The sequence below is a fragment of the Anolis carolinensis genome, chromosome 5 (assembly GCF_035594765.1).
Source record: "Anolis carolinensis isolate JA03-04 chromosome 5, rAnoCar3.1.pri, whole genome shotgun sequence".
NCBI classification, from domain to species: Eukaryota; Metazoa; Chordata; class Lepidosauria; order Squamata; family Dactyloidae; genus Anolis; species Anolis carolinensis.
In genome coordinates this window covers 185619066-185631089 of record NC_085845.1, presented here as the reverse complement: position 1 = coordinate 185631089, position 12024 = coordinate 185619066, and the positions used below count along the sequence as shown (strand labels likewise).

General features: G+C 40.7%; 1 protein-coding gene across 4 annotated transcripts in view; it reads right to left on the bottom strand.

Annotated features, from left to right (window-relative positions):
* ddx11 (DEAD/H-box helicase 11) overlaps positions 1 to 5217 on the bottom strand; it is a 38652-nt gene extending 33435 nt beyond the window's left edge. For 2 of the 4 annotated variants that reach the window (XR_010006898.1, XM_062983101.1), the window contains exons 1-3: positions 5025 to 5217; positions 2610 to 2755; positions 964 to 1200 (exon numbers count right to left, since the gene is read on the bottom strand). Coding sequence is in view for 3 of the 4 variants with exons in the window: in XM_062983101.1 (XP_062839171.1) it covers positions 964 to 1200; positions 2610 to 2753 (381 nt within the window). In the remaining variant the exon portion in view is untranslated. The remainder of the gene's footprint in view (positions 1 to 963; positions 1201 to 2609; positions 2756 to 5024) is intronic. The other 2 variants (XM_016993593.2, XM_003220795.4) reach the window with 1 other exon arrangement.
* Positions 5218 to 12024: the final 6807 nt, after the last annotated feature.

Below are 12024 nucleotides of genomic sequence, written 5' to 3'. Positions count from 1 at the left end.
CTAAAAACAAATGTTGGACCTCATCATCATAGAGCCAAAAAAGTAGAGTGTGCACTCCACTTTAAATTCCCCTGCAGATTTCTGAAATTTGTAGTTTAGAAAGGCTCTGAACTTCTTTGACTGAGCCTTTTAAAGGCTCCTTTCTAAACTACAAACTCCAGAATTCTTCAGGAGAATTTAAAGTGGATGCACACTGTTTACCTAATCTTTAAGCTCTAGAGTGATAAGACCTAGATAGTTTTGGGAAAGCCACTCACTCTTTCTGAAAAGAATGTATCTTTACTTTGCCTTTTCTTCTATGTCAATATGTATGAATGAACTGGCATAGAATTTTGACTGTAAACAAATTGCAAATGTATGGGTGTGGGTGGGTTGTATGATTGTTTATTTAGATTTAGATTTTCTAATTATATAATTGTAATACTTGTATAATTGCTGCACATTTAAATTATATTTTTTCTTTAAGAAGTAGCTATTGAAAATGTGTTACCTGTGTTCCAACAATGACAATATTGTGTTGTTGACGGCTTTCATGACCGGAATCACTGGGTTGCTGTGAGTTTTCTGGACTTTATGGTCATGTTCCAGAAGCATTCTCTCCTGATATTTCACCCACATCTATGGCAAGCATCCTCAGAGAATGTCTATCATAGATGTGAGTGAAACATCAGAAGATAATGCTTCTGGAATATAGCCATACAGCCCTGAAAACTCATAGCAACCCAATGACAATATTTCTGATTCTTATTACCATCCGAATTCTAACAAACTTTCTAGGAGAAATGGGGCAAGCAAGAACACTATTTTCCACCTCTGCTTTTAAGAGATAGCACATGCTCAAAGTGGGTAGTGCTACATAGATGTGGTTGAAAGAAAGTAATTGAAGGTACAAGGGCAACACTTACAAGAGAACTTCATTCCATTTACATCTTACTCCTGCTCCACAAGTAGTATATGTTTTACCTTCAGTCTTTGAGTCGCTTCCCGCTCTTCCTTCTTTTGCACAAATTGAGTTATCCAGTCTGGCTCTCCAGTTGACACTTGGTTGGTTGCAGACTCTGTGATGCCTTTCTCAAGCTGTTTGTTTGTATCCTTCCCATTAATTTCACCTGCCAAGAGTTGGGCTTCTTCCTGTTTCGTTTTCTCTTCAAAGTCTCGGAGCCAAGTAAGGGCTCCACAAATAAGACTCAAAGACTTCCCCTGAAATAAGGATGAAACACATGCTGCTAAATTGTGATAAGAGACATAACAGGATAAAGGCAAGACCACACCAACACAGTAATTCCTAATACACCATATGCTGACCGTTACCCCAGAGAAAGTAACAGTCATCACATACAATACATACTAGACAAGAAAACAACACCACTCTTTCTTTCTTTCTTCCACTGCCTCCTCATCTGACTGCCAGCTGAGTCTAAAATCCTTCTCCTATATTGCAAGGTATTTCTACCCTCAGTAAAATACAGGTTTACTTTCCATCTTTGCGATGTGCAAGCTGTATCTATTGGTAGGATGTATAGTAAAATTTGAAATCCTCAAATGGCTCTCCACAACTTCCTCTACATTAAGTCTTGGAGATGTTAGGGGTGACCAGGAGTGGATTTAGGTATGGAAAGATTGTGCACTTCATTTAGTTCTCATATTTAAGGCAAATTCCTTGTTTTAGAAATATGATATTCTAATATTTTAATTTGCATTTCATCAATGGATTTTAATTTGAAATTTAACTCTGTATCGTGTTATATGTGTTTTAATGGTGTTTTCTCTTTTATTTTAACAATGCTGTACCTTGCCTCAAATTACAGGGCGAGTTGGGTAATAATAATAATAATAATAATATTACAGGCAGTTCCCAAGTTACAAACATGACAGATTCTGTAGATTTGTTCTTAAGCTGAATTTGTATGTAAGTCGGAACAGGTACATTTTCCAAGTGTAACTCCAGCCAAAAATATGTGTGTGTATGTGTGTGTAAAAAGTTAGCTATCATAGGGGTTAACACCCCTATGTCTGTGACCCTGTTTAGGATATTTCTCCTCATTTTCTGTCCCTGTGATACTTGGATTTTGAAAAATATGGCTTGTTGTGGAAACAAGGATTGTTGAGAAAGCTTCAGTGGAGACACCTTTCCCCAAGAGAAATCTTTCAGGAGTGAATTTCCCTTCTGAGGGGTAATTTCCCTCACTTCCTGTTGTCTCAGCCCCATTCTTAACTATGAGTCATTTGTAAGTCGGATGTTTCTAAGTTGGGGACTGCCTGTATATGGGGAAGAGGGTGCTTTTGTTTTGCATTATTATTGTTGTTGTTGTTTTCATTTCTATCCCACTTTTTTCCCATGGGTGGGATTCTCTAGACTCCAGCACTAATCGGCTCTTAGGAATCGTAGGAGTTAAAGGCTAAAACACCTGGAGGACCAAAGTTGGCCATGCCTGCTATAAACCAAAAGCTATCTAGAGGACCACAGTTGCCCAGCTCTTAATAAACTAACAAAGTTGATCCTGCAAGTGTGAAACCAGCCCGTCTCTGGCTTACACAACTACCTTGATGTTTAGACAGAAGAAAAGCAGGTTAGCAAGTGGTTTTTTTTTAAACAAATAGAAGCTTACTGTGCCAGTTGGGCTCTCAAAGATGCCAATCTTTCCCGTTTCCAAAACTTGATAAAGTTTAGCCATGAATTCTTCTTGAATAGGGTATGGTGCGTATGGGAATGGAAAGTTCATCCTGGGCTTTTCTTGGATTTCCCCAGCCATCCCTTGAAATAAAAAACAAATCCAAATGGCACAAAATATTGTTAGAAATCTATACACATAATAAAAGTGAAAATATATATGTGTGTATGTGACTGGGGTGCCCACTTCCACAGACAGACCCCCACTTCCATAAACAGCTGTAACCCACAGTACTGAGGAGCCCCGAAAAGCATTCCCTCCAATGATGTTTCAGGTTATAGCGAGTGCAATGAACATGTAACCCAAACCCTACCAATGTCCTCCCTAAACACTACGGCCCACCATCCAAGGAATGCTCTCATTCAGGTACAATTTCATCCTAGTTTTTATGTGTTTCCTCCACCGCAAACATCCCAGTGTTTCTTACTCTCCCCACTGATGTGAAATTTGCATGACCCCGTCCACTACCTCTCCTTTAACCCTTTCCTACTCTTTTCAACTCTGTCTGCATAACAGAAAACTGAGCAGCAACTAAACATACTGGAAGATTTTCAGAGATGGGCTCCACATGATGGAAGTTGTAGTTTACCCTGCATCAAGTCAGAGCACTGTGACCCCCCCCCCCCCAAAATGACAATGGACCTGGACAACATTTGGCACACAGAACCCCCATGACCAAAGAAAAAAAAACTGGAGAGGTTTGGGGAAAATTCATCTTGATTTATAGCCATTGTAGGTTCTGGGGTTTATAGTTTACCTGTAATCAAAGAGCATTCTGGACCACACCAACGATGGTCCTGGATCTAACTTAACACAGAACCCCCATAACCATCAATTGGTCATGGGGGTTCTATGTGCCAAGTGAGATCCCAGTCCATCATACTGTCCAATCATACTGGAGGGATTTGACGGGACTAACTCACAATGGTGGGAGTTGCAGCTGGAGAGCATACTGAACCTCACCGATGATGCATCTGGAGCACATCTGCCCAACATGAAAACTTTAAGTATTGATAGTTTCAGGGGGTGAACCTGGCATGATGTGAGTTGTAGTACACCCAAAACCTTATGCATTTTGTAAAATAAAAAATGACTTCTTCTAATAACCTGGGCAATGCCAGGAACCCAAGCTAGTATATTAATATAAACAACTAAAAACAGTGGATCCTTCTGAAGATATAGCTTAAAATTGATGTAAACAGACAAATTATCTACATATAACACACAAACACATAGAGAAAAGGAATAATAATAATAATAATAATAATAATAATAATAATAAAACTTTATTTATACCCCGCTCCATCTCCCGAAGGACTCGGGGTGGCTTACACTGAAACAAGCCCAAAACAGTATTACATCAATAGAAACAGTAACACAATAAAACCACAATATAATAACACATATTACAAAAGTTAAAATAACTTAAAACATAGACAGTAATCCCAACCCATGGTCAAGCACAGGGGTCCCCAAACTAAGGCCTGGGGGCCGGATGCGGCCCATTGAAGCTATTTATCCGGCCCCCACAGCACAAGGGCAGAAGGGGATTGGGCTAAATGACCCAAGGGGTCTCTTCTTCTCTTACAACCCTTATTATTATTATTATTAATATTGACGCTGGGTGGCCATCTGTCAGGGGTACTTTGCTTGTGCTTTTGGTGCCCAAAGGCAGAAGGCGGTTGGACTAAATGGCCCAAGGGGTCTCTTCCAACCCTCTTTATTATTATTATTATTATTATTATTATTTATTAACATTGACGCTGGGTGGCCATCTGTCAGGGGTGCTTTGCTTGTGCTTTTGTTGCACAAAGGCAGAAGGGGATTGGACTCAATGGCCCAAAGGCTCTCTTCCAACCCTCTTTTTATTGTTATTATTATTATTATTATTATTGCTTGGTGGCCAACTATAGTCCGGTCCTCCAACAGTCTGAATCGTGAACTGGCCCCCTGTTTTAAAAGTTTGGGGACCCCTGGTCAAGCACCATAGGCCATGGGCCATTTTAAGGAGAATGGAAATCTGAAAATGCATATTCTTTTTTATATTTGTATATTCTATACAAATATAAAACAAATGATCCAGATAAAATAAAGTGACAGACACAGATTATTAAAATATACAACATTATGAAACTATGTTAAACTTAAATTCTTAAAGCATTGGATAAGAGTAAAGATTTTAATAACAGAACTCTACTGAGTATTTAGAATGTAGCCAAATCCACTCGAAATTCTACCGAAGAATTATGATAACGAGAAGACCTTGTTATGAGGTCTCTCAAAGGTTCTTCGCCTTCCCTCATGAGGGAGATCCTTCGCTGCTCTAACGAATCGCGGGAAAACCAAACGTACCTAAAAGTGTTAATCCTTCTCCCTCAGGATCTCCACAAAGCAAGTTTCAAAAGCGCGTATCGAGTCTTCTTGCCTTTTGCCGGCCACCGTCCCTCTCATGCCCACACGAACCCATCCAAAGGCGACGCTTCGAACCCGCCGCCAAAGCGAAAGGTCACTTCGAGAGGCCCCGCCCTCCCCGCTGACGTCAGAGGCTTCCCTCTCGCGAGCGGCAAAGCAGGCAAGCTCTTCTTCCCGCCCCGCAGTGTGTTTTCCAAACGCCGGTCTTTCAGGTCTTGTGGACTCCATCTCCCAGAATCCCTCACAATTCACCCAAGCCGGTAAGGTTTCTGGGAGCTGAAGTCTATATAAAGGAATGGGTAATTTGAGAGCTTTCTTCATGCTACGCGCGCCTAAATGCCATTGGCTAGAATACCTCCTGCCTCAGCCAATAAATAGGAAGGAGGGGGAGGAGTCAGGAAAATCAGGTCTGCTATTCCCTCCTCCCCTCGCCCATAGGAAGGAAACGTGGAGGGAAATGTATTTCTTTTTCTGCTCTCGTGCTTTGCTATTTCCTTTGGCTATTTTCTCTCCTTTTTCGTCTTATATTTTTACCCTTTGTATGTACAGTAGAGTCTCGCTTATCCAACGTAAACGGGCCAGCAGAAGCTTGGATAAGCGAATATCTTGGATAATAAGGAGAGATTAAGGAAAAGCCTATTAAACATCAAATTAGGTTATGATTTTACAAATTAAGCACCAAAACATGTTATACAACAAATTTGACAGAAAAGGTAGTTCAATACGCAGTAATGCTATCTAGTAATTACTGTATTTACGAATTTAGCACCAAAATATCATGATACAGTAGAGTCTCACTTATCCAAGCTAAACGGGCCGGCAGAAGCTTGGATAAGCGAATATCTTGGATAATAAGGAGGGATTAAGGAAAAGCCTATTAAACATCAAATTAGGTCATGATTTTACAAATTAAGCACCAAAACATGTTTTACAACAAATTTGACAGAAAAAGCAGTTCAATCCGCTGTAATGTTATGTTGTAATTACTGTATTTATGAATTTAGCACCAAAATATCACGATATATTGAAAACATTGACTACAAAAATGGCATGGATAATCCAGAAACTTGGATAAGCGAGGCTTGGATAAGTGAGACTCTACTCTATATTGAAAACATTGACTACAAAAATGTGTTGGATAATCCAGAACGTTGGATAAGCGAGTGTTGGATAAGGGAGACTTTCTGTATTAGGAAGTGTGTGATATGTGTGTGTGTATATATATATATACGCACACGCAAACATTTTCTGGAATTACTTCCCATAGATGCCCAAGGGTGCATCTACACTAGAATTAATGCAGTTTGACGTCACTTTAGCTGCCATGGCTCAATGATATAAAATCCTGGGAGCTCTTGTTTTGCAAGGTTTTGAGCCAGTCACTTCAAGGATCCCATCCATCCATCTTGCCCTTGGTTGGCCTCTCTTCCTTTTTCCTTCCATTTTCCCCAGCATCATTGTCTTCTCTAAGCTTTCCTGTCCTCTCATGATGTTGCCAAAGTACTTCAACTTTGCCTCTAATATCCTTCCCTCCAGTGAGCAGTTGGGCATTATTTCCTGGAGGATGGACTGGTTGGATCTTCTTGCGGTCCAAGGCACTCTTAGGATTTTCCTCCAGCACCAGAGTTCAAAAGCATCTATCTTTCTCCGCTCAGCCTTCCTTATGGTCCAGCTCTCATGTCCATAGGTTACTACGGGGAATACCATAGCTTTAACTATTCGGGCCTTTGTTGCCAGTATGATGTCTCTGCTCTTCACTATTTTATCAAGGTTGGTCATTGCTCTCCTCCCAAGAAGTAAACGTCTTCTGATTTCCTGGCTGCAGTCTGCTTCTGCAGTAATCAAACTACAGCTCCCAAATTTCCATAGCATTGGGCCAGAGCAGTGGTGATGAACTGCATTAATTCTACAGTGTAGATGCACCCTAAGTTCCTTCCTGTGAAATATATAAGGGGTTGCTTGCCCCATGCCACCTCTTTTGTTTTAAAAAAGCTTCAGCTTAGGTCTCTGAATAAATGCAAGAAAGTAATGGTCTGAATGAGAGGGAAAAATTGAAACTCCATCAGGACAAGACAAAGCTGTTTGCCTTCAAGGGCCCTGACCTGGCGATACAGGTGTGTCAACCAGTTCTGGAAGGAGTTACATTCCCCCAAAAGACCCTTCCACAAAGCCATATAACCCAGAATATCAAGGCAGAAAATCCTACAATATCTGCTTTGAATTGGATTTTTGGAGTCCACACTGCCATATATTCCATTTCAAAGCAGATAATGTGGGGATTTTTTCAGCTGTGTGGAAGAGGCCTTTGTTCACAACTTGGGAATACTCCTGAACCTGTCTCCCCAAATGTCAGCCCAGGTAGATGCAACAATGGTCAGGAGTGCTTATTATCAGCTTCGGCTGATACACCAGCTGCACTCTTTCCTAGATTTTGAGGACCTAAAAATGGTAGTGCATGCACTGATAACCTTGAGTTTGGACTTCTGTAATGCACTTTACAGTCAGATACTTCTGTTCCAAGTTCGGAAACTCCAGCTGGTTCAAAACACAGCAACTAGTTACAGGAACATCCAGGAGTGAGCATGTCACATCCATTTTGAAGTAACTACGAAGCCACTTGCATGAGCTGGTTTAGTAATACAGTAGAGTCTCACTTATCCAAGATAAACAGGCCGGCAGAATATTGGATAAGCAAAAATCTTGGATAATAAGGAGGGATTAAGAAAAAAGCCTATTAAACATAAAATTACATTATGATTTTACAAATTAAGCACCAAAAACATCATGTTTTACAACAAATTGACAGAAAAAGCAGTTCAATACACAGTAATGTTATGTAGTAATTACTGTATTTACGAATTTAGCACCAAAGCATTGCAACATTTACTACAAAAACAATGACTACTAAAAGGCAGATTGCTTTGGATAATATAGAACCTTGGATAAGTAAAGCTTGGATAAGTGAGACTCTACTGTAATAAGCCTTTATACCCTGTGTACATCTCCCATAGGGACTCGGGGCGACGTATACAATGACACAGAATAGTGCCATAACATGTACATTATAATACAACAATAGATACTCAGAACACAATAGATAAAAATGGACATAGAAAATTAATAAAAAGTAACCTCAATTAAATAGAAACAATATAGTCATAGCTATAATTAAAAGATCCATACAACAGTTCAGCATCTCAACTGTATTACCTTGAACAACGTAAGGTGCTATTATAGTGGCAGTTAGATTGCCATTTGCCTAAACCAGAGGTCCCCAAACTAAGGCCCGGGGGCCGGATGCGGCCCTCCAAGGTCATTTACCTGGCCCCTGCCTTCAGTTTTATAATATAATATTTTTATATCAGTTTTAATAATATAATATATTGTGTATACATATAATATTGATAATAATAATATGTTATACAATATAATACTAATAATAATACCATATACCGGTAATAATATTAATTATATGTTATATATTACATATAATATTACAGTATAGTGGAATAGTTCAATATCTATATATATAAAAGAGTGATGGCATCACGGCGATGGACAAAACAACAAATCTACAGCTCCCCCAAACTCTAAAATTGGCAACGCAATCCATCATCCCCGCCTCCAGTAAGATACAACATAATCAAACAAAAAACACAATCACAACACCAAAAAAACACAACAGGCAATCTGCGCACGCGCAGAAACACAGTCCTCCCAACTCTTTCCGCGCGCGCGCACACACACAGAACCGTTCCCCTCCCTCCCTCTCTTGCACCTCCTCCACCGCCGAAGCCAGGGACTCTGCAGGAGAAGGCACATCTCCGCCTCACGAGGCTGAGCTCCCCATCCTCGAATCGGGAGTTCTACTCCAAAACACCCGGAGGGCCTAAGCCGACCCTTCCCTGCCCTCACCTCTCGCCTGGAAAACAAAAAGGTCCCTCCCTCGGGACCTTCCTGGTTTTTGGCGCCAACACTGTCATTGCCGCGCCAGGCACTTCTGGGAAAGCGAGTCCTGCCTCTCTCCCTCTGTGTGGAGGGGCAGCCTTTCCCACCCCTTTCTCTTCCTCTCGGGCCTGCAGCGGCGGACGAGCACCACGTTGCCCGCCTTCCTGGCCCGGTTCCCCTCCTCCTCCTCGCCGCTGCTCAGGCCTCCTCCTGTCCTCCGCGGGAAGAACATGGAGGCCAGCATCGGGAAGCGCGGAGGCGGGGAGGAAGCCGCGACGCCCCAGGCCTGCGCCTCCACTGGAGCCCGCTCTTGCCTGGCCTACAACCCACCACCACACCGGCGCCACCTCCGGTAGGAGGGGAAGGGCCGGGATGGAGGGGCAAAGGGGAAGGGCAGACCTCACCCCGCCACGCCTCCCGCCTGGCCCCTGAGCACGTACAGAGCGCCTTCTCCTCTTCTCTTATTTACCCTTTTCCAGGGCCCGGGGGATGGCGCAAACGCCTTCCTTGCAAAATTATAAATATACAGTAGAATCTCAGTTATCCAACATAAACATCCCAGCACAACATTGCATAACTGAATATGTTCGATAATAAGAACGGATTCAGGAAATCCCAATTAAACATCAAATTAGGGAATCATTATACAAATTAACCACCAAAACATCATGTTATACAACAAATTTGACAGAAAAAGTATCACAATTTAAAACACTGAATACACAAAAATTGACTACTAAAACGCAGACTACATTGGATAATCCAGAACATTGCATTACCAAATGTTGGATAACTGAGATTCTACTGTAAGATGAAATAATTACTGTGGTGCAGTAATACACAACAATATAATCTCTACAATCACAACACTAAATAAACAACACCACTCTGAAAACGGGAATTCCAGACAGGAAACAATCAGGGCCAGCTAACACCTCCCAACAAAGTATTCCCATCGCCAAAGTCTGGCAAATCCTCTGTTTTCTGAGGGTCACAGACAGTAGAAGCACATAAAATATCACACACAACACCACTCTGAAAACAAGGAAATTCCAGAGAGGAAACAATCACGGCCAGCTAACACCTCCCAACAAAAAATTCACTCAGGGAGGAAACAGCCAGGCTTTAAAGCTACAAGGTCATTACATGCTAATCATTTTTCCTAATTGCAGCATTCATACTTCCCTCCAACAGACAAAAACAATCAAAAATATTGTATATTCACAACCTTACGAAAATAATACCCCTGATGGTGCAGCGTGTTAAAGCGCTGAGCTGCTAAACTTCTGGACCGAAAGGTTGCAGGTTTGAATTCGAGGAACAGACAGAGCCCCCACTGTTAGCCCCAACTTCTCCCAACCCTAAAGTTCAAAAACATTCAAATGAGAGTAGATGAATAGGTACCACTCCAGCGGAAAGGTTACGGTACTCCATGCAGTCATACCACATGACCTTGGAGGAGTCTACGGACAACGCCAGCTCTTCAAGCTTACAAATAGAGATAACCACTAACCCCCAAAGTCGGACACGACTGGACTTAATGTCAGGGGAAAACGTTTACTCTTTACCTTAACTACCACCAATTCCTCAATACTTTATTTCCCATACCACCAGACTTCGCCACAGCAACGCGTGGCCGGGCACAGCTAGTAGTACTATATAATGCTAATATTGTGCTATGCTAATAATATAATATACTAGCTGTGCCCGGCCACGCGTTGCTGTGGCAAAGTGGTGGTGGTATTGGTGAAAAATTGTTGTGTAATTTTTATTTGACGTTATTTGCATTTTTATTAATTTTATTGTAAGTTATATTTTTATTTATTATATTTTATTTTTTCTTGTATTATTTTTAGTTATTTTCTGTTATTATAGTATTTTATTGTATCAATTTTTTAGTGTTTTTTATTGATTTTTTTGGGTTGCTAGGAGACCAAGTTGGAGGAGCTTAGCCTTCTAACTGGCAGCAATTATTCCTCTCTCTCTAATTAGGACTTTATTTTTCTTTTCTTTTTGTTGTATCAACCTAGAGGCATGGATGATGGGTTGTGTTGCCAAATTTCGAGGTTGGGGGGCCTGTAGTTTTGTTGTTTTGTGGGTCGCCGTGATGCCATCACTCTTTTATATATATAGATTGTATGTACATACAGCTGCTCTGAGTCCCCTTCTGGGTGAGAAGGGTGGGATATAAATGTAGTAAATAAATATTTAATTTTAGACTTAGGCTCGGCCAAAGTCTGAAATGACTTGAAGGCACACAACAACAACAATCCTAATTAACTTGACTATCTCATTGGCCAGTAGCAGGCCCACACTTTCCATTGAAATCCTGATAGGTTTATATTGGTTAAAATTGTTTTCATTTTTAAATAGAGTAGAGTCTCACTTATCCAAGGTTCTGTATTATCCAAGGCAGTCTGCCTTTTAGTAGTCAATGTTTTTGTAGTCAATGTTGCAATATTTTGGTGCTAAATTTGTAAATACAGTAATTACTACATAACATTACTGTGTATTGAACTGCTTTTTCTGTCAATTTGTTGTAAAACATAATGTTTTGGTGCTTAATTTGTAAAATCATAATGTAATTTTATGTTTAATAGGCTTTTTTCTTAATCCATCTTATTATCCAAGATTTTTGCTTATCCAAGGTTCTGCCGGCCCATTTATCTTGGATAAGTGAGACTCTACTGTATTGTATTGTTCTTTCATTGTTGTTGTTGCTGTTTTGCACTACAAAAAATAAGACATGTGCAGTGTGCATAGGAATTTGTTCATTTTTTTTCAAATGATAATTTGGCCCCTCAACAGTCTGAAAGATTGTGGACCGGCCCTCTGCGTCAAAAGTTTGAGGACCCCTTCTCAAGACCTTGCAAAACTATAGTTCCAAGGATTCCATAGCATTGAGCCATGGCACCTAAAGTGCCAATAAACTGCTTTAATTCTCCAGTGTGGTTGCACCCTTAGGCATCTATGAAAAAACAATTCCAGAAAG